This window comes from Miniopterus natalensis, chromosome 18 (genome assembly GCF_054644295.1).
Source record: "Miniopterus natalensis isolate mMinNat1 chromosome 18, mMinNat1.hap1, whole genome shotgun sequence".
NCBI classification, from domain to species: domain Eukaryota; kingdom Metazoa; phylum Chordata; class Mammalia; order Chiroptera; family Miniopteridae; genus Miniopterus; species Miniopterus natalensis.
The window spans coordinates 27,474,186-27,494,704 of record NC_142098.1 but is presented as its reverse complement, the minus strand read 5'-3'; the positions used below and the strand labels follow the sequence as shown (position 1 = coordinate 27,494,704).

The 20,519-nt window shown below is 44.9% G+C and overlaps 1 protein-coding gene across 5 annotated transcripts in view; it reads left to right on the top strand.

Moving 5' to 3' along the window:
* Positions 1–20,519, top strand: part of PRMT7 (protein arginine methyltransferase 7) — a 31,308-nt gene that overhangs the window by 5,689 nt on the left and 5,100 nt on the right. For 3 of the 5 annotated variants that reach the window (XM_016200767.2, XM_016200768.2, XM_016200772.2), the window contains exons 4-15: positions 1,648–1,797; positions 3,273–3,381; positions 8,267–8,379; positions 11,452–11,693; positions 11,917–12,097; positions 12,806–12,933; positions 13,379–13,514; positions 14,654–14,737; positions 15,124–15,171; positions 15,823–15,912; positions 19,131–19,292; positions 20,402–20,476. In XM_016200767.2, the coding sequence (XP_016056253.2) occupies positions 1,648–1,797; positions 3,273–3,381; positions 8,267–8,379; positions 11,452–11,693; positions 11,917–12,097; positions 12,806–12,933; positions 13,379–13,514; positions 14,654–14,737; positions 15,124–15,171; positions 15,823–15,912; positions 19,131–19,292; positions 20,402–20,476 (1,518 nt within the window). The remainder of the gene's footprint in view (positions 1–1,647; positions 1,798–3,272; positions 3,382–8,266; positions 8,380–11,451; positions 11,694–11,916; positions 12,098–12,805; positions 12,934–13,378; positions 13,515–14,653; positions 14,738–15,123; positions 15,172–15,822; positions 15,913–19,130; positions 19,293–20,401; positions 20,477–20,519) is intronic. The other 2 variants (XM_016200773.2, XM_016200771.2) reach the window with 2 other exon arrangements.

The following is a 20,519-nucleotide window of genomic DNA, read 5'->3' as shown; positions in this document are numbered from 1 at the left end:
TACCTGGTATAGTCAGTTTGTAATTTAGAAATAAAATCTCTAGAGGTCATTGCAGACTATTTTATAAACAGGTTTGGCTTTCATTGCAGAATGACATTTCAGCATTCCTTTTTCATTTTTCTTTTATCTGAGTTTTCCTGTTTGAGTTATGGTCTTAAGATGTTAGCAACCCAGAATTTCCTGGTCTACCAGATGCTTGACTCGTCAATCTCATCTGCATGGTTTGGAAGCTAGGAGGCTTGAAGGAGAGGGATGCAGGGCCAAGCTTAAAAACTGAGCAGTGCAAGACAGGAGAGGGATCAGGGCATGTGGTAGGGTTGGTCATGGGACTGTGTTGGTGTCTCCTTCATCCAGCCCTGGTTAACTGCTCAGCTTACCTACTTTTTGGAAGCACTGTGAGAGAATGACCTGAAGCATCATTAGTGTGGGCTTAATCCCCATTAGGGGGCGTGCAGGAGGCAGCCGATCGATGTTGCTCTCACATCTGTATTTCTCTCTTCTCCCTTCCTCTCTCTCTCTCTCTCTCTCTCTGAAAAAAAGAAAATAAATGAAACTATTCTTAAAAAAAAAGATTTACAAATATCTTCCCATGATTTTTAGTTATTGTCAACAGAAGGCTGCTTATTCATCCAAACTCTTACAGATGGAAGATGTGTCTGTTAAGTTACTAAAGATCAGAACTAAAAATCTTCATGATACAAATAAATTATTTCCTGAGGGGGAAAACATATTTTAGATAAGGAAGCTGTATGAATTAGAGTCCAGGAAACCAAAAGCCACATTACATATTTCAACAGAGGGAATTGGTTACACAAGTGTGGGAGGACTGGGAAGCAGATGATATCACTGAGGTCATCTTGTGATAGGAAGAGCAGGAAGCAGTTACCTTGCCTAAGGCTGGCGAAACAAAGGGAGAAGATTGAGGTTTTCAGATCTAGAAGCTTGGAGGAGAGGTCCTGTCTCTCTCACATCAACCTCTCCCCCTCTCTCTCTTTCTCTCCCTCTCTTTCTCTCTCTCCCTCCCTCCCTCTCCCCCTTCTGCTCTCTCTGAAAAGCAATGGAAAAAATATCCTCGAGTGAGGATTATTTAAAAAAAAAAGGATATACACTGTCCAGCCAGGTGCTCAAATGTCCTAGAGGGGTCTCTGTTCGAGCGCTGCCGTAGAGGGGCCCCGGGAGGCTGGTTATGGGAGCCCTAGCAGGAGTTGGCACCTGGAATCAGCTGCTACACCTGGGAGGACACTGATGAGAGCAGCAGCCATACAAGAGGGAGCCGCCTTTCTCCCTCCCTCTACCTTCCAGTCACCCTCTAGATTCTCCTTCTACGCCTGTACCTAACAGCTGGAAAAAGGAGAAGGTGTTTCCAGAGCTGTAGCCCCAGCATCACTAAGCAGACAGACTATAGAAGAGTGGGTGTGGAGGGGAGAGACAGTTGCTTAATAAAGGGCAAGAGTTTGACACAATGCTCTGGCAGTTTCACAAGGTTTGCCCAACTCAGCCAGCCAGAGCTGTTCCTTGAGGGGCCAGAAAGGCCATGAGGTCGTGACTTACACTGCTGTTGCCAACTGTGACTCCAGAACTTCACAAAGCACCTTTCTACTTATAATAACTAGTATGAAGTGATAGTTATTTCTCCCTTTCTCTTAGAATATAAAATACTACCAGGGTATCCGGGCTGCTGTGAGCAGAGTGAAGGACAGAGGACAGAAGGCCTTGGTTCTTGACATTGGCACTGGCACAGGACTTTTGTCAATGATGGCAGTCACAGCAGGTGCTGACTTCTGCTATGCCGTTGAGGTAAGCCACGCTCTTCACGCGTGTGCCCTGCTTCTTGTGTGGGAAGTCCCTTATGCCTCTTGCACTTTGCCTTTCCATTTGTTCACAGGCATTCATGGAGTGCTTACTCTGCCAAGCACAGGGCCAGGTTCTAAAAATAAAGAACTGAGTCAGGCACAATTTCTTCCTCCAGGAGCATGTTTTCTTCTCTGAAAACAGTGGATCATTGAGGAGCTTTAGAAAATACTGATGCTTAGCTCTCCTTCACCTCCCCCTCAGATTGTGATTTAATTATTCTGGGATGTGGCCTGGGCATTGGGATTTTTTAATATGCTTCAAGGTTGAGATCCGCTATCTTAAATGTCCCTGCAGAGCCAGCTATCTTACTGTGTTTACCAATAGTTTGGTAATACAACATTAAACATATGTTATCTTTCTGATAATGCAAGTAATGCCTATCTTTATAGGAAATTTGTTAAATATAAAGTAGAGTGTGTTAATTCAAAGTTAATCATTGCTAAAATTTTGGTGTATATTCTTTTAAATCCTTACCTGAGGACATGCTTAGAGAGAGGAAGGGAAAGAGAGAGAGAAACATCAATGTGAGAGATCAGAGAAGCATTGATTGGTTGCCTTCTGTATGCTCCCTGACTGGGGATCAAACCCGCAACCTAGGTATGTGCCCTGACTAGGAATCAAACTGGCAACCTTTGGTGCACGGGCTAATGCTCAGCCACCTAAGCCACTCTGGCCAGATGGTATATATCCTTTTTTTGTTTTAAATTTTCACTTGAGGATATTTTTTCCATTGCTTTTCAGAGAGAGTGGAAGGGAAGGAGAGAGAGAGAGGAACATTGATGTGAGAGAAACACATCGACTGGTTGCCTTCTGCACTCGCCCTGACCAGGGCCAGTGAGGACCCTGCAACCAACATATGTGCCCTTGGCCAGAATCGAACCTGGGACCCTTCAATCCGCAGCCGATGCTATAACCACTGAGCCAAACCGGTTAGGGCAGCCCTGGCACATCTTGTCCCAGGTCACAGATCATAGTTTGTAAGGCAAGTCTTCCTGGCTCCTTCTAGTGTGGCACTGACACCTGCTGTCCTTACTAGGTAGTGCGACCTCCTTGGAATTCCTTGCATCACCCCTGTGCCTGGGGACTCCTAGCTGCCAGTTAAACCCAGTGGAATCTCATTCCTTTGTATTCATTTTCATGACACAAGAATAAAGTATTAAAGTTTGGAGAATAAAGTATTAAAGTTACACGGATGAAGTCTTGTTTATTTAAATTAAATCAGCCCCCAAAAATATTTTGCCTATATCTTGAATGGTAACAAAGGTACATTTTGTATATTTGGAAGGAAATTTTGTAATGCAGACCTTTTTAACTTCAAATCTTAGTACTAGAATCCAGGAACATTTTGCAAATCTTGGGTGTAAGGATGTTATTAAATTGATTGCTTATTTTTCTTGGGTTTTGGCTCTGTTTTCTAGGTTTTCAAGCCTATGGCTGATGCTGCTGTGAAGATTGTGGAGAAAAATGGCTTCAGTAATAAGATTAAGGTTATCAACAAGCATTCTACAGAGGTGACCGTGGGACCAGGTAAGATCAACACATACTGTGTTGGAATCTTTACTTTTGTAAGAGAGAAAAAAGCTTTTTCAGGTTACCTGGAATAAATGCATCCAGGTAATTGCAGAAATGTGGGGACTTTCCTTGTGTCTGAAGAGAATCATTTCTCTACTAGTTTATTTCTCTACTAGCGAAAATGAATCAGCAATGAGTAAACCAGAACTAATCAAAAGCAATAGCAGTGACACAAAGGAAACCTTTTGCTTTAAGCAAGTTGGAATTCTTGCGTAGCTCAGCTCTCTGAGTTTCAATTTTTATCAGACAGAAGTGAAACTAAGTAGATAGCAGAAATAGTTTTGCCTAGTTCTGACATCCTGCTTCAGCATCTGACATGAGAGATTTGCCCGTATAGCACAATCTCTCCATGTTTCCACAATATTTTTTATAGTCTAGTAGTTTGAACTGGACTTCTAAAATTTCACATGACACTGATACCTGGAGAGCACAGTGGAAAGATTTGTAAAAGAAGCTCCTAGGCTGAGGTTATGGGTATCACCCCAGTTTTAAAAAACACAGTATTTTAGTATGAAGCATCTACCTAAGGTCAACATTTTTCTCCCATTAAAACATATTTTTTTTAATGGAAAATCTGAAACATGCACAAAAGAAGGAATTAGTGTTTTATTTATTTTTAAAACATGATATACATACAAAAGAATGCACAAATCATTATCCCATCTTAATCAACATTATTGAGGTATAATTTACATAAAGTGAATGCACCCATTTTAAGTGGATAGTTTAAGTTTTGACAGATTTAAATATACTTGTAACTACCGCCACAATCAAGATAATAGAATATCTCCATCATGCCCAAAGAGATTCTTTAATATCCTTGATGTCAATCCCTCCATAGCCCTGGCCTTAGGCACCTACTGATCTCCTTTCTTCTATATAGATTAGGTCTGCCTTTTCTAGAATTTTGAGTGAGTGGAATCATACAGCTTGTATTCTTTGTGCCTGCTTTCTTTTCTGTTGCATATTGCTCTTGAGTTCATTCTCTTCTATTGCTAAGCAGGACTTCGTGTGTGGACATACCATAATCTGTTTAACCCTTCACCTGTTATTGGACACGGATAGTTTCTTGGATGAGTCTTTAGGTTTACTGATCTTTTCTTGTGTGGTATCTAGTCTGCTGTTAAGCATATCTAGTTAACTTTTCATTTCTGGAATTGTATTTATCTCTAAAATGATTATTTTTTTTATGACTTTAATTTTTCTCCTTATGTTCCTATGCTCCTTTAAATACTTAACACATTTATAATAGCTGTTTTAACATTCTTATCTCTTATTTCTATCATCTCTGTCTTCTAGGGGTTTGTTCTGTTACCTTAGTTTTGGATGCATTTTCCTTCTTGGCGTATCTAGTAATTTTCATTTGGATGCTGTGTATAGTGGGAATTTTGCCTTGCTAAGGGCTGGATTTTGTTGTCTTCCTTTAAAAGCTTCATCTGGCATGCAGTTGGGTTACTTGCAGATCAGTTTGATCCTTTCAAGGCTTGTTTTGAAGCTTTTGAAGCAAGGTTAGAGTAGCTTTAAGTCATGGTCTCTCAACAGCAGCACCGTTGCCATATTGGGACTGATAATTCTTTGATGGGGGTGGGGGAGCTATTGTGTGCATTGTAGAATGTTTATCCCTGGCCCCTAACCAGTAGAAATCAGTAGCACCTCCCTCTCCATTTGTGCCAACCAAAAATGTCTTCAAACATTGCCAAATGTCCCAGGGTGAAGGGTGAAGGCAAAATTGCCCTCTGTTGAGAACCCTGCTCTAAGGCTATGTTAGCCTTACTAGTAAGGCATGACCTTTATTATTATTTTTTTAAAATATATTTGTATTGATTTCAGAGAGAGGAAGGGAGAGGAAGAGAGAGATAGAAACATTAATGATGAGAGAGAGTCATTGATCAGCTGCCTCCTGCACACCCCCTGCTGGGGGTTGAGCCCACAACCCAGGCATGTGCCCTGACTGGGAACCAAACCCCTATCTCCTGGATCATAGGTCAATGCTCAACTACTGAGCCACACTGGCTGGGCAAGGCATGAACTTTCTAGGGTCTCTCCTGTGTGCTGGCTGATTAGAACTGGAATGTTACTCAGTCCTCTGTGAGCTCTGGAAATTGTTCACCTTAGAGCTACATGGTTATCTTTACCCAGCCTTCTAGAGTCTTACCCTATGTGTGTGTGAATATATTCAACAGGGTAGCCCTGTGCAGATTTCTGAAGCCCTTTTCTGTGTAACTTCCTCTCTGGTTCTCTCCCCTGCAAGTCCCAGTTGCCTCCACTTCCCTGAACTCCAACTGCTGTCTTCTTAACTCAGCAAGATTGCTGTGCTCTGCTTGCTTTCTCACGCCCTGTACTGTGGTCTGGAAAGTGCCTGCTGGCTGAAAGACAGAACAGTAGTAGGGGTCACTTTGTTTGTTTCCCTTCTTGGGGAACAAACTGTGTTGCCTCTTGTTCAGTACCTGAAAACACTTGTTTCATATATTTTGTCTGGTTTTCTAGTTGATTACAGTGGATAGATAAGTCTGATCCCAGTTATTCCATTTTGGCCAGAGGTGGAGGTCATTTATTTTTTAAAGTTTATCTTGAGAGCACAGAGACCAACCCACAGAGCAGCCTTTGCCATGTCACTCTCTCTGTGACTCTATGCCCTCTTCCAGGCTGTGTGTTGTTCACACACACCCTGCATGAGGCCAGACACTTCATATGCTTTCTTAATACTTTTTCTTTGTAGTGCTTATCACTGCAATAATGAAATCATTATGTAATTATGTATTTAATGTCTATATCCCCACACAGCTGAAGCATCCTGAGGGCAGGATAGACTGTGTGGTCTTAATAACTTTATTCCATTCCATAACTTGCATATTCCTGGCATGAAAGAATTCATTAATACTTATTTAGTGAGTAGATTGTCAACTTTGCTTGGTCTTAACCCCTTGTAAATGGGACTTTGTTTCCACTCCCCCAACTTGACAAGTCGCTTTTTTATTGCCAAGGCTAATGGTCTTTCCTCTGCTTTTCCTCGCAAACATTGCAGCTTTGGTACTTCTGTCATTTAGTCTTTCTGGTAACTCTCCTCCCAGGCCTCAGTGACATCTCCCAGCTTTGATTCTCTTTTGCAGCTTGCTTTCTCCCCAGAATGCATGTTTTGCAAGGTTCTGTTCTCAGCCCTTTTAAAATATAGCATCTAAGCTTGTTGCTTGTTTCCCAGAGATGGATGGGTTATACATAAGCATGTATGGCAGCTGACTCAGGGGTCATTTGTTCATCCATCTGGTCATTGGGTAAGACTTCCGAGGCACCTGGAGTAACCACCCCTCCTCAGGCTCTCACTCATATGCTAGACACATGCTAGACTCACATGCTAGGCTCTCAGGAGTATTTGTTGAAATTCATTGGATCGTAAAGCTTTATTTAGTTGAAGCAAATTTGGGCAATAAATCACTTTAAGTTACATAATTAGCTTAAAAATTATTCAGGAGGTAGCATTGGCAGGACTTGGTGATTGATTGGATGTAGGGCGACAGGGAGGAATCAAGAATGTTTGCTGACTGTTTCTGGGTGCCAGGCATTGTTCTAGGCACTGGGGTGCAGTGGTAAACAGACCAGTTAGGGTCCATACTCTCCTAGTAAATGATGCCCAGGTTTCTGGACTGTGTGGCGATGGCATTCATTGAGGTGGAAACATTAGAGGGAGAAACAGGTGCATGGGGGTGGGATGTGATTGGCTCAGTTTGGGATGGTGTATTTCAGTTGAAGTTTGGCATGGTATCAGAGAGGATGGGCAGGGTCACTGGGGTGGGTGATCTCTGTGCCAAGGGACAGAAGTTTCTTCTTAGCCTCCTTTCGTATCTCCATTGAGCACAAGTGTGCTTCATAGGAAGTGAACAGTTTTCACCTTTGGTAACCTAACCACTGCTGCGTGGAGCAGATCTTGTTACCCCCACTTAATAGATGAGGTAGCTGATGGTCGGTGCTGAGGGTTCAAGGCTCAAAGCCCAGGTCTCCATGACTCAAGGTTCAGGCTCTCTGCTGCACCGTTCTCTGAACCACTTTAATGCTTCTCTTTTCTTGCATCAGCCATGAGACTTGTCTTCTCTGTAGGGAAGGTGACTGGGCTTTGTCAGATTGTAATTCATGAGCCGTTAGGAGTGTTTAGTTAATTCTCCGTGATGAATAGCCCCTTCCAAAGTCTGTTTTGTCTCATGGCTCATTAAAAATTATAACCGTAGAAGAAACATTACATTACAGCAGTTTAGAAAATGGAGTTAATAACAAGATCCTTCATAAACCTCCTGTCCCAAACAACTGTTATTTGGGAAATGGTTTGGTAGCAAGAAATGAACTTAATTCAGGGGGATTTAGTATAAGGAACTGGGAATTCTGAACCCTGGGTATTAGTGGAATTAATCAGCGTCTCTTTCTTGCTTTGCTTTTCTCTCCCTCTCTGTAGCCTAGAAATATTTGAAGTACCGGCATTCAGTTTTTGCTTTTCAAATAATTTTTGCTAATTTAATAATAGTTAAATTTAACTTGTATACAGGAAGTTGAAAGAGCAGTAGTACAGCGAACCCTCATATTCTCTTAACCAAGACTTGTCAGTTGTTAGCATTTTGATATATATATATGTGTGTGTGTATATATATATATATGTATGTATGTATGTATGTATATGGATTTTTTTGCTAAACCTTTGGAAAGTCAGTTGAGACATGACACTTCTAAATACTTCAACATTTATATGTGCTTTCAGTTTAATGACTTATTAACCTTTTATCTTGCATCTATTTGCTATTAATATTTTATCTAGTCTGTTGCTTGCTTCTGACTCTATTTCCTTTGTGTTTCTCAGATGGTGACATGCCATGCCGTGCCAACATCCTGATCACAGAGCTGTTTGACACGGAACTGATTGGGGAGGGTGCACTGCCCTCCTATGAGCATGCACACAGGCATCTCGTGCAGGTAGGAGACAAGAGCATCCCTCAGGTGTCTTGCTGTAATCTCAGCCAGCTTACAAAGCTCTCATTGATACACCATGGCTCTTCACAGCCTGCGCCCTCAGTACCTCTCCATATATCCTAGGACACCCCTTGATTCCTGCAGGATTCTTGTTTTCCTTAATTATGACTTCTGTGCTTCTTGAATGCCAAGTCTTGGTAGATTAGAGTCAAAAGGCAAGAAACTATCTTCAAATTCAATTCAATTTCTCAAACATTCTCTGAGTGTAAAGTGTTCTGGCAACCAATGAGAAGTATGAGACATCCAGTTGCTCTAACTCACACTAGTCAGTGATGGTGAGGAATGGGTGGGCTGAATGGAGAGGCAGACAGAAGCATCACAGACATATGATTTAGGACTGATAGAAAAGATCAGGGAGAGGGCAGAATTTAGAAAGGCACTGGGGAGAGGGAGAGATGTCCCAGGTAAAGAGACCTGTTTGGTAGGTCACTGAGAGTATCAGTCTGGGGGGCTGTGAGTTAATGGCAGAGAAAGGAGGAGAGGGTGGAAATTCCTTGAAGGCCAGGCCATTCCAGGTGAAGGAGTTTGGATAGTGACAGTCTTTGACAGTTTCTTTGAAAAGAGAGAGACATGTTGAAAATATTATCTTGAAGGTGTTGGTCTTGCTTTTGTATGGACATAAACTAGAGGTGGAGACCCAGAGGCAAAGGCCAGCCAGGGATGTGTGTCTGCTCCTTCTGCCACCACCTGCCCTGAGGGCACTGCAGCTGTCCTTGCCAAGAACCCTTTTTGGGGGTTCTTAGTGCCCTCAGAGAGAGGAAGGGAGCTCCTTTCAGGGCAGTCAGGACCAGAGTCCACATAACTCACACAGTCAGCATGTGTCTATGATTGTTCTGTAGATCCCTGCACTTTGTGAGTTGTCTCATTGTTTCCAAAATGTGAAACTCTTTTCTAGCAATTTCAGTAGTAACAATTTCTATTTCTCCACATTAAAACCACCAACTAGATATATCCCTGAAACAGAGAACAAGGATATTTAGAATTTATGTTAATGTTGCCCACTTTGTCTTTCTCTGATTCATCATATTAAAAAGGTAGGCAGACAACTGTCCTCAGTTTCCTCTTCCACCTGGCCTGTAGCAGCCAGATATGCATTGTCCTCTCTAATCACTGTCCCCATATGCCCATCCTGTGTCTGAGCTTGAAGGAGTTAGGGCTGGCACACAAAGGCTTCCATTGTCCTCACCTTCTTCCTGTCTTAATAGAGGTCATGGAACCAGGATGCTGGCATGTCTGACAGATCGTCCATGTGGTGTTGACCCAGGGATTGATTTTAGAAGATGCATTTATTGAGCACCTTAATTTTGCCAGGGCCTTTTTTGGGTACCAAGAATATGAAGGTGAACTCCTGGGGAGGCAGGTGGTGAGCAGGTCATCACAGTACAGTTTGGGTTACACACTGATGGTGGTCATTGAGGTAAGATCCTGCCCACCCTGGTCATGGGAAGGTGGAGAGGTCCAGGAAAATGAAGCCCAAGCTGAGTCAGTCTTGAAAAGTGATCAGGTGTTGGCATGGCAGGCGCGGGGGGTATTTATGGCAGAGGAGATCAACATACACAAACATATGAAGGTGAATTGGTGCAGTGGCTCCCAGATCCTGCAAGCAGTTTTGATTATGGGTAGTGTGAGAGTTGGGGTTAGAGATTTGGCTAGATTGCTGGGCAAGGTGGGACTGAGAAGGGCTGCCATGCTCCAGAAGGCAGCATGGCACCACAAAAGGATTTTAAACCGGCAGTTGATTCATGCAGGCAGGTATGTAGAAAGCAGTTGGGGAGCAAGGCCAGAGGCAGAAAGGTGGTTGGAGTCATCCAGGTGCTGGGCTGAGATAGGCCTCAGGTAAGGTCATAGAAATGGGCCTGGAGAAGTAGACTCAGGGAGGAAAAAGGTGGTCAAGGGCTTGGTGATTACTTAGATGAGGAGGCATTGAGGATAATGCCAGGGTTTAGGGTTTGGCTGACTGGATTGAGTGGTGATACTCCCTGTCAGCTGGGGGTATGAGAGGACCAGGTCTGGGAACATGAGAAATGGGTGAAATTGGATTTGTCCAGTTTAGACAGAAAGAGTTTGAGTTATCTGAGGGTCAGCCAGGGAGAAAGGACCAAGAGGCCTTTGGATACACAGATGGAGTGGTTGAGGTTACTCTTTTACGTGGAGGGAGAAAGAAGGTGGTCCAGACCAGGTCTCTGGGGAGTCTCCTCTATGAGGGGTGGGCAGGGGCCTTGAGAGTCCAGCTAGAGCAGTGCTTCTCATCCAGAGCTATGTCTGGAGACATTGTTCATGTCATAGCTGGCGGGGGTGGTGCTACTCTTATCTGTGGGTAGAGGCTAGAGGTATTGCTAAGCATCCTACAGTCCCTGCAACAAAGGATCTTCTGACCCAGGAGGTCACTGGTGCTGAGGTAGAGAACCCCTGTGCTTGACATTTCCACGTGGGAGCAGCTGTGAGTGTCTTCTTCACAGCTAGGCCCCTAGTGCCTGGTGTGTAGAGGGTGGTAATGAATGAACGAGGTAGGAGGAAAACTGGATGAGGAGAGTGCTCGGCAGTGCCGGGTGAGGCCAGAAGGTCAGGTTGAGGGTGGACACTTGTCCATTGGGTTGTATGATAAAAAGGTTCTGGTGTCTGGGCAAGAGCTGCACTGAAGGGAAGCTCTGAGCCCAGTGCCAGAATCAGTGCAGGGAGAATTGGACTCTTTCTTCAAAGTCTGTGTGGGAGTTAATCAGCAGGATGACAATTAAGGTTTATTTTTGAAGTATTTAAGAGTGTCAGATAGCTAGGAACTTATCTGATGACATAAATCATTTTAGGCATAATGTGTAATCCTTTTTCAAATCTAGTTTCTTTTTTTCTCTCCTAATGGCATTGGGCTGAAAATAGTTGACTATGCTAATAGTGGTAAGGTGTTAGATGTTACTAAATTAGCCTAATATTAAGGAATAACCCTCTTTTGTGCAGTTGGAATTACTGTGGGTCAGTGTGCCTGGTTTATTTATTTATTTGTGTTTAATATAAACTTAGGGAGATTGTGAGGCAGTGCCTCACAGAGCAACCGTCTATGCGCAACTGGTGGAGTCCAGAAGGATGTGGTCATGGAACAAGCTCTTTCCCATTCGTGTTCAGACCAGCCTCGGAGAGCAGATCATCGTTCCCCCCATGGAACTGGAGAGGTGCCCGGGTGCACCTTCCGTTTATGACATTCAGCTGAACCAGGTGTCACCCACTGACTTCACGGTCCTCAGCGACGTGCTGCCTATGTTCAGGTACCAAGGAGCAACCTGGGTGATGGCGCTTTGAGACATTTGGTGGAATGGGGGTCTTTGGAAGTTCTTTTTGAGTGGAAAGGAACCCAGCTGATGTCACCTGCCTCTGAAAGCAGGAGTCCATTGCATACAAGTCTTCGTTTTTGGTGAGGTCACCATAAAAGCTTAAAAATGGAGTGTATGAGCTTAAAATATGCTTAAATTCCTGAATATTCTCCCACAGTGTGGACTTCAGCAAGCAAGTCAGTAGCTCAGCAGCCTGCCATAGCAGGCAGTTTGAACCTCTGGCGTCTGGCCAAGCTCAGGTGGTTCTCTCCTGGTGGGACATTGAAATGGACCCTGAGGGGAAGATCAGGTGCACCATGGCCCCCTTCTGGGCACACACAGACCCACAGGAGCTCCAGGTAAGAGGTAGGAGCTGAGCATGTTTTCATGTAAATCAGGAAACTTGTCCACTTTTTATTTTGGGAAAGTAGCATGTTGACTCTAAGATTCACCACAATCCTGTATGTGGGGTTTGTAGTATCAAAAAGGATCAATACAGCTTATTAAAAGGTTGATTCTGAATCATAAGTCATGTTTTACAATTAGAGTTTTCCACATCTTTAAAAACTAGTTTAAATAAGACAAAACCTTTCTGTACTATTTACCCAACTTTTTATTTTGAAAAAACTTAAATCCACAGAATAAGTGAACATGAACATCAATGTGCCCTTTACTTAAATTTATAATTGTTAACATTTGCCACATTTGCTTTCTCTCTGTCTCCCTTCCTCTCTGCTTTACTCCCTCTATCTTTCCACTCCCCACTCCACCCCCATCACATACAAGAGAGGGACTGGAGTCCCCTCCCTTGAACCCCTTCTTCTTGAAGACCATTGCCCTAGGCCACATTTTGTCTCCCTAAAGCCATCAGTGTTCCAGCAAGCTTTCTGGCCATTAGCCTCTCTGACTTGAGAGTTTTTTTCTTTATCTCTTCAGCCCCAGTAGCTATCTGTTGTCTACACTGTGGTCTCCCTGCACACTGATCTGTAGCTTGGATTTTGGCTCCTGGATTAGAAGCATTGCTCCTGTTGCAGCTTAGTGAGTGCTGATTCTGTTTCCCATTTCAGTGGCGGGACCACTGGATGCAGTGTGTGTACTTCCTGCCACAAGAGGAGCCCATTGTACAGGGCTCAGCCCTCTGCCTGGTAGCCCACCACGACGACTACTGTGTGTGGTACAGCCTTCAGAGGACCAGGTATGCCCTAAGCCTCATGGGGTGGGCTCTGGGCCTGTAACACTGCACATTTATGTAAGTTCCCCTTTTATAGACATTTATGTGTCTATAATGGAGACTTTTAAAGGCATGAGTAGGCACATTTATAGTTGAACAGAATAAAATAGCAAAAGTCTGTGCCTGGATGTATCAGCATCTGTTACATGTCCTCAGAAGAGGCTGCCCCCATTGTGGGGCCCTCACCCGGAACAGACATATATGAGAGTCTTGAATTGGGGGGGCCCTCCAAGCTCTAACGCCCCCTTGAGAGTCAGTGCCTAGACTCGTGCCCTGGAGAGGACTGTGGATTTGTCCTCTGAGGCCCATCTTGATTTTGCTGGGGTAGGTCCCTGTGCCATGTTTTCATACTCGCTGGTGTCTAGCAGGTCACACTCACCACTCTGTGTCTATTCATTTCTTGGTGTAGTCCTAAAAAGAATGGGAGATTCCACCCAGCACGCCCTGTGTGTGACTGCCAGGCTCACTTGCTCTGGAACCGGCCTCGGTTTGGAGAAATCAATGATCAGGACAGAACTGATCAGTATGTCCAGGCCCTGAGAACGGTATGTATCTAGCCCCTTGGATGCTTGTGGGCAAGAAGGAGATTGTCCGGTGGGCCCCAGCTCATTGCTCACTTAGGATTCGTTGTTTCTGTTTTCTGTGCTCCCTGATCTGTCTGAGTGACTTCAGCCAGCTCCTTCCGGGTGGGCGCTCAGGTAGAGCCTGGAGCCTGTTACTGGATTCCTGGGGATTGTTCTCTGCTCGCCTCTGATAGCCTTCAGCTCCCCTTTGGCCCCTGCCTTTGTCGCCCTGGAACTTGGCCTTTGTGATCACCAGCAGTTCCTGTGGGTGGTCCTAGTGGATCCAGCCACCCCATTCTTCCTTTCATCTGCTGCTTCCTTTCTAAAATTTTTTATTTTTAAAATTTTTTTTATTTAAAAAATATATCTTTATTTATTTCAGAGAGAGGAAAGGAGAGGGAGAGAGAGATAGAAACATCACTGATGAGAGAGTCATTGATCGACCCACAACCTGGGCATGTGCCCTGACCGGGAATTGAACCCCGATCTCCTGGATCCCAGGTCAACGCTCAACTGCTGAGCCACGTCCGGCCGGGCTCTAAAATTTTTTAAAATGTAAATCTGGCCATGGAACTTGCTTGCCTGAAAGCCTTTGCTCCCTGATGCCTATAGCAGGGGTCTTGCAGCCTGGGGACCACACACGGGGTTTGGAGGGGGGATCTCTTGGACCCCGCGGAGTTGTATGCAGAAGTATGTGTGTACATGCGTGCATTTTGGTGTAGTGAGGATCCCAACCATCCTAAGTTTCTCTCAGATCTGTGCTCCATAAAGGCATCCTTGCCTTTGGTGAGTCACTCAACAAGCCCACAGCTGTCTGCTGTGACCAGACAGGGAAGAGGCCTGTCACCATGGATTGGGAGGTGGCCAGTAGAAAGGCCTTCAGGTGGACCTTCTAGGACAGCTTAAGAAGTCTTTCCTGATTGTGGGGTCTGGTGGGGAGAGGTAAGTGAAGTGGATGTGTTGGAGGATGGGGACTGGCTACCTCCTGGGCCTGGGAAGCAAGCATGACTGGTGTAGGGTGCAGAAAGATTCAGCCAAGCAGTGGAATCTATCAGTTTACCAACAAGAATTTCTTGATACACTGTAAGAAAACTAGTGCTGAAGTTGCTCTTTTCCGACAGGTGCTGAAGCCAGACAGCGTTTGCCTGTGTGTCAGCGATGGCAGTCTGCTCTCCGTGCTGGCCCATTACCTTGGGGCAGAGCAGGTACTGGACATGTGTCTTTCTGTCAGCTTCCCGAGTGCAGCGCTTGAGTTAGGGTGCCATGTGGTCTGGGTGCACAGTTATGTGATTAAAGCTCTTTGCAGGTGCAGCCACCATGTATGTAGTGTGTGCTTGCTTCAGAGTTAGGGGTTTATGGCCTTCGTGTGCAGGCGGGAGTCAGGCTGTAGCATTGACCTATACCTGCAGCTCCACTGTCTGAGCTGCCACCTTTCTCTAGGGTCATTGCAGAGCGTGGGTGCTGTCCCAGCAGGTAATGAGCACAGGTGGAGGTGGTTTGGTGCCTTGGAATGATCTTATCCCATTTTAATCCTTAATTTCTTTCTCTATTAAGTGAATCTCCTACACTAATAGCATGGTATTCTTTCCAGGTACTTACAATAGAGAGTTCAGCAGCTTCTCATAGACTGATGAAAAAAGTAAGTGATAATTGTTCCTGAAATAATGAGGGGACCTGTGGTGCCTGTCTTCCTGCGTCTGGCGCCTACTGCTTTGAAGTAGTGTGGATACCAAGGGAACCGGGAGAAGGAGCAGCAGTGAGCGCTCTCTTGCTCCCGTCTGGCCTGGAAGAATTCTAGGGCTGTCATTGATTGGAAACAGACTCGTAGACTTTGTTTTTTGGCTGAAGAAGTGTAAGCTTTTTCCTCACTTCATGTGAAACTAAGAAAATTAAATTCTTTGTGGTGATACAGCTGAATGTATGATTTGTTTCTGGGACACCAGCACCCAGGGAATCATTGCTCGTGGGCTGGCCTGTCTGGTTGGTTACCCGATGGTATGTCTCCTCCTGGCCAGTAATTGGTTTTGCTTTTCTCTCTGAAGGACAACCCGCCTCCACCAGAACTGCAAACATATTGCTAAATCCTATTGATGTGCTGGGAGAGAAATTTCTTTTTTGTTACAATTTGCTAGTGATCTCATTGCAGGTGTATAGGATGCCCCTGGAGGGGAGAATTTCCACAAAGCAGATAAAAGTGGTGCTCTAGAACTGTTTGGCCAGAAAGCTGCAGATGAAACTTTGAGATGTTTTTTCTGGACAGAAATAACACTTTTAATTTTTTATCTCTAAGATCTTCAAGGCTAACCACTTGGAAGATAAAATTAATATAATAGCCAAACGGCCTGAATCATTAACATCTGCAGACTTGGAGGGTAAAAAGGTGAGTAATGAGAGTTGGCACCGAGCGGCACAGCACTAGATGGCCGAGCTCCGCCCCCCTTCTCTGGCCTCACAGAGGGTCCCATGTGGAACTCACCAGCTAGGAAATGGCCACTGTGGAGGGTATGAGGAGGGTTTGCAGAGGTGCCTGCTGAGCAGATACTTGCACTACTCTGAACTCTGGCTAATCTCTGCTCCTTCAAGTGAGAGTAGACAGCTCTGCTGGGATCAATAGCAGCATATTGTGTCCTTAGTCCCTCCTCCCTTCACAGCACCTTCCTGTTCGCTTCTGCCGCATTCGGGCTTCAGTCCCCAATGTGTGCTTCCCACCTCTTAGTAACCTCTTAGTTACTAACCACAGTCTCCCACATGCTTCATCTCACTGGCCCCCTGGCCCCTGATGACCCAGGGGCCATCTCTGACCTTAACACACTTCTTTTTAGGCTTTTAAGACACTACTTTTTCTAGGGTTTCTTCATATTTTTCTGGCTGCTTCTCAGTTCTTCATGGGTCTCTTCCTTCACTGAGTCTTTTCCTAGGGATGTCCTTGGAGCTCCCCCCTTGTTCAGTCTCCTCTCCCTCTGTGACTCCTCTCCAGCAGTGACATCCTCTTCCATATGGGAATCCCTGAGGGACAAAGCTTGCTCTGTAAATGTCATGTGTCCAGCTGCCAACTGGGTGTCTTTCCTCACACTGCCCTTCAAGCTGGAATCTTCCTTGCCAACTTTTTAAATAGCTTTTTTGAAATATAATTGACATACCATAAAATTAACCCATTTCAAGTGTACAATTTAATGATTTTTTTTAAAGTAAGTTTATAGAGTTGTACAATTATCACACAATCTAGTTTTACAACGTTTCCATCACCTAGCCCCAGCCCCAGGCAACCACTGATGTGGTTTCTGTCTGTAAATTTGTCGTTTCTGGGCATTTCCTGTAAGTGGAATAATGCAATATATGGTCTTCTGTGTTGGGCTGCTTTCACTGGACGTCTTTGAGTTTCATCCCTGTTGTAGAATATGTCAGTATTTTGTTCCTTTTTGATTCTGACTGGTATCCTATTCATTGTATGACTGTGCTACAGTTTGTGCTTCCACTCTCCTGTTGAGGCTATTTGGATTGTTTCCAGTTTTTGGCTGTTTCAGTGCTGCTGTGAACACCGGTGTCTGTGTTTGTGAGGATACATGCTTTCAGTAGCTGCCTAGGCTTGGAATTGCTGGGTCCTAAGGTATTTTTGTTTTAACTTTTTAAGAAACTGCTAACCTTGTCCAAAGTGGCTGTACCATTTTACATCCCCAGTAATGTTTGAGGGTTCAAGTTTCTCCATATCTTTACCAACACTGTTTGTCTATCGTTTTTATTATAGCCATTTAATGGGTGTGTAGTGGTGTCTTGTGGTTTTGATTTATATTTGCCTAGTGACTAATGATGTTGAACACCTTTTCATGTGCTCATTAGAACTTCTGTGTCTTATTTGGTGAAATATCTACTCAAGTCTTTTGCCTATTTTCCCCCGTGCCTCTTTTTTTTTTAAGAAAATTTTTTTTGGAAATATCATTCACATGCCATACAGTTGACCCACTTAAAATACACACTTCAGTGATTTATTATATTTATAAGGTTGTGTATCCTTCACCCCAATCAATTTTAGAACATTTTTAACACCCCAAAAGAGAACCCATGCCCATTAGCAATCACTCCCCAATCCTCTCAGCCCTGGGCAACCACTAATGTACTTTTTGTCTATATGAATTTGCCAGTTCTGGACATTTCCTGTAAATAGAATCGTGCAGAACATGGTCCCTTTGTAACTGGCTTATTTCAAGGTTCATCCACGTTGTAGCATAAATCAAAACATTTTTTTTTTAACTGCTGAGTAATAGTCCATTGTATGGTATGGGGAGTACCACATTTTACTTCTCTATCAGTTGATGGACATTCGCGTTGTTTCTACTTTTTGGCTACTGTGAAACTGCTGCTATGAACATTCATGTACAAGTTTTCTTTTGTCCTCTCATTGATGAGGATTAAAAAGATAATTGAATTCTCTGAGCCATTGATATGGTGCCCTGGCTAGACTCCAGGTCACTGGAGTGATGAATGGAAGTGGTAAGAGGGGCATTCTTGCCCTGTTTCCGATGTTGGGGGGTGGGGAGTACTCAGGACCAACTCCTTTCTGTCTTCAGTGTCTTCCTTCTGTATCTCTGTCACCTCAGCCAGAAACCCAGACATCATCTCGAACTGGCCCCCCACTGATGCCTGTCTGCTTGGGTCTGGCCCTGGGTGCTCTGTCTTCTCAGCATCTGCCACGTTTTGGTCTCCTCCTTTTTGCATACTCCCTGCTCCTTATGGTACTCACCCAAGTCATCTCTTGTCCCCACTCTGCCTACAGGTAGTGTCCTCATATACTTCATGGTTGTCAGAGGGCTCTTTCTAAAATACATCCCTCCTCTGATTAAAGCTTTTAGTGCCCCCCCTAACCCCCATGGCAGAATCTAGTCCCCTTACCTGTCATCACTTGCCTTTGGGCGACCTGGCTCGTCTCCGCTTCTCTGGACTTACCCTTTACCATCCTGCCCTGCGTGCTCATCTGTTGAGCTCCTGAGAGGGCCTTTCTCTCCTGCCAGACATGTGCCTCTGTCCATCCACTGTCTAGAGTCTTCTCTCCTTTGCTTTTTGGACCCCTCCTCATGTGTCTGTTCATTTACTCAGCACATGTGTACTGACCACCTGCTCTGGGCCAGGTGCTTTGCTGGGTGCTGGGGATACTGTGCTGCCAATGTCCCCACTTCTGTGGTGGTCAGAGCTTCATGAGGGAGACAGGTAGATGAGCACTGAGAGTAAGTTGTCAAGTAAGCTTTGAGTGGGGATTTACAGGGCCATCCTGGAAGTCCTTCCTGATGCTCTTATCTCCGGGGTGCTCCACATGCCCCTTCTGTGCATCTGTCAAAGCTTATTGCCCTCCACAAGGACAGTGCCCAGCCTCATCTGCTCCCTCTTCCACTCGACACTCCAGAGGGCAGGGCAGGGCTTGTGTCTATTTCTCATTTTTGTATCCCCAGGGGCAGGTGCAAACCTGGCATGCTTGTTTGTTGACAGAGTGAGTGAGCGAGCAAATGAATGGCCTGTTACTTCTGTGCACCTGTGAAACTTGTGACCTGTGTTTCTCTTCAGAAGAGCCCTTCTGATGTCCTGGTTCTGCTTCTTCTCTGCTCTCAGGTCTCTCTCCTCCTAGGTGAGCCGTTCTTTACCACCAGCCTGTTGCCGTGGCACAATCTGTACTTCTGGTACGTGCGGACTGCCGTGGACCAGCACCTCGGGCCTGGCGCCGTGGTGATGCCTCAGGCTGCCTCACTGCATGCTGTGGTCGTGGAGTTCAGGGTAGGCCACCCAGAGGTTTTTGCAGAAGGGGTGGGGGTACCTTGTTTTCTTGCAAAGACCTTGGGTGCAGATGGAGTTCATCGGGTCTTCATGATTTGGCCTCTGCTTTTCTGTTTCAGCAGCTGCAGGGTTGAATAGAAGAGGCCTGTCTTTTTAAAAATGCAGTAATTTGACATATGAAATGGAATTGGCTGTGTGTACAATATGGCTTATCAGAATAATTAAAATATATAAATGAAGAGTTTCAGAAGACATGCTGTGCAGCTTGCTCTGTTCTCATTAAGAGCCGAGGCTGCACTCGTTAAAAGCATTTTGAGATGGGAGAGTCACTTTATGCGAGGAAAGATTGAAAAGCTTCATTTTAATTTTCTCATCAAAGTAGAAACACAGTCATAAAGTCATTTTGGGAAAGGCATTTTTATTAAAAGGATTTTGAAATGCTTTTAACCTGAAATGTAGAGTGAGCCTCATTTGATATTTCTTTGATAAGAATGGCTTTGTCCATTGGTAGCTTAGTGGCTCCTTTACTCATTTTCTGGGTATTTCTTCTGTGTTATTTGTTTACCTGATGAGACTTCCACATGAATTCTGGTTTTCATGTCCAAAGAAGGAATGTGGATAACGACACTCATCTCCAGGCAAAAATCCAGGAGATGGGACACAAAGTTGACTCGTCTGAGTGCTCTAGTCCCCTCCCTCCCGTCATCCTCATGCTCTGTTTATAGGTACAGAGCCTTGAGAACTGGTTTATAGATTTCTTCCTAAAGAAAATGGTGTTCAGGATGGACAGAGAGCAAGAAACCCCAGCCCAGTAGCTCTGGCCAGTTGTCTCCTTGTGGAAGGGGACTTGGGGTCATATGAGACTTTGCAGTCACAGAACTATCCTCAGTTTTTGGTATCTCTCTGTCCCTTCAGCCTTGGGGGTGGGGGTCTCTTCTGGGCATGTGAAAACAGCACAGTGTGTGTCAGGTTTGGGGCTGGGATCACCCCAGCTTGACCTCGCTGACCCTTCTTGGTCTTGTTGCCACACTTCCCTGTGGCCCCGGTGGGTGTAGACATCTGGGTGCCCTGGCAGGTAGGTGTCAGTGAGGGCTGTGCCTTCCTCACAGGACCTGTGGCGGATCCGGAGCCCCTGTGGCGATTGTGAAGGCTTCGATGTGCACATCATGGATGACATGATTAAGGTAGATGGGGCCACAGTGCCCACCTACAGGGTCCCTCCCACCC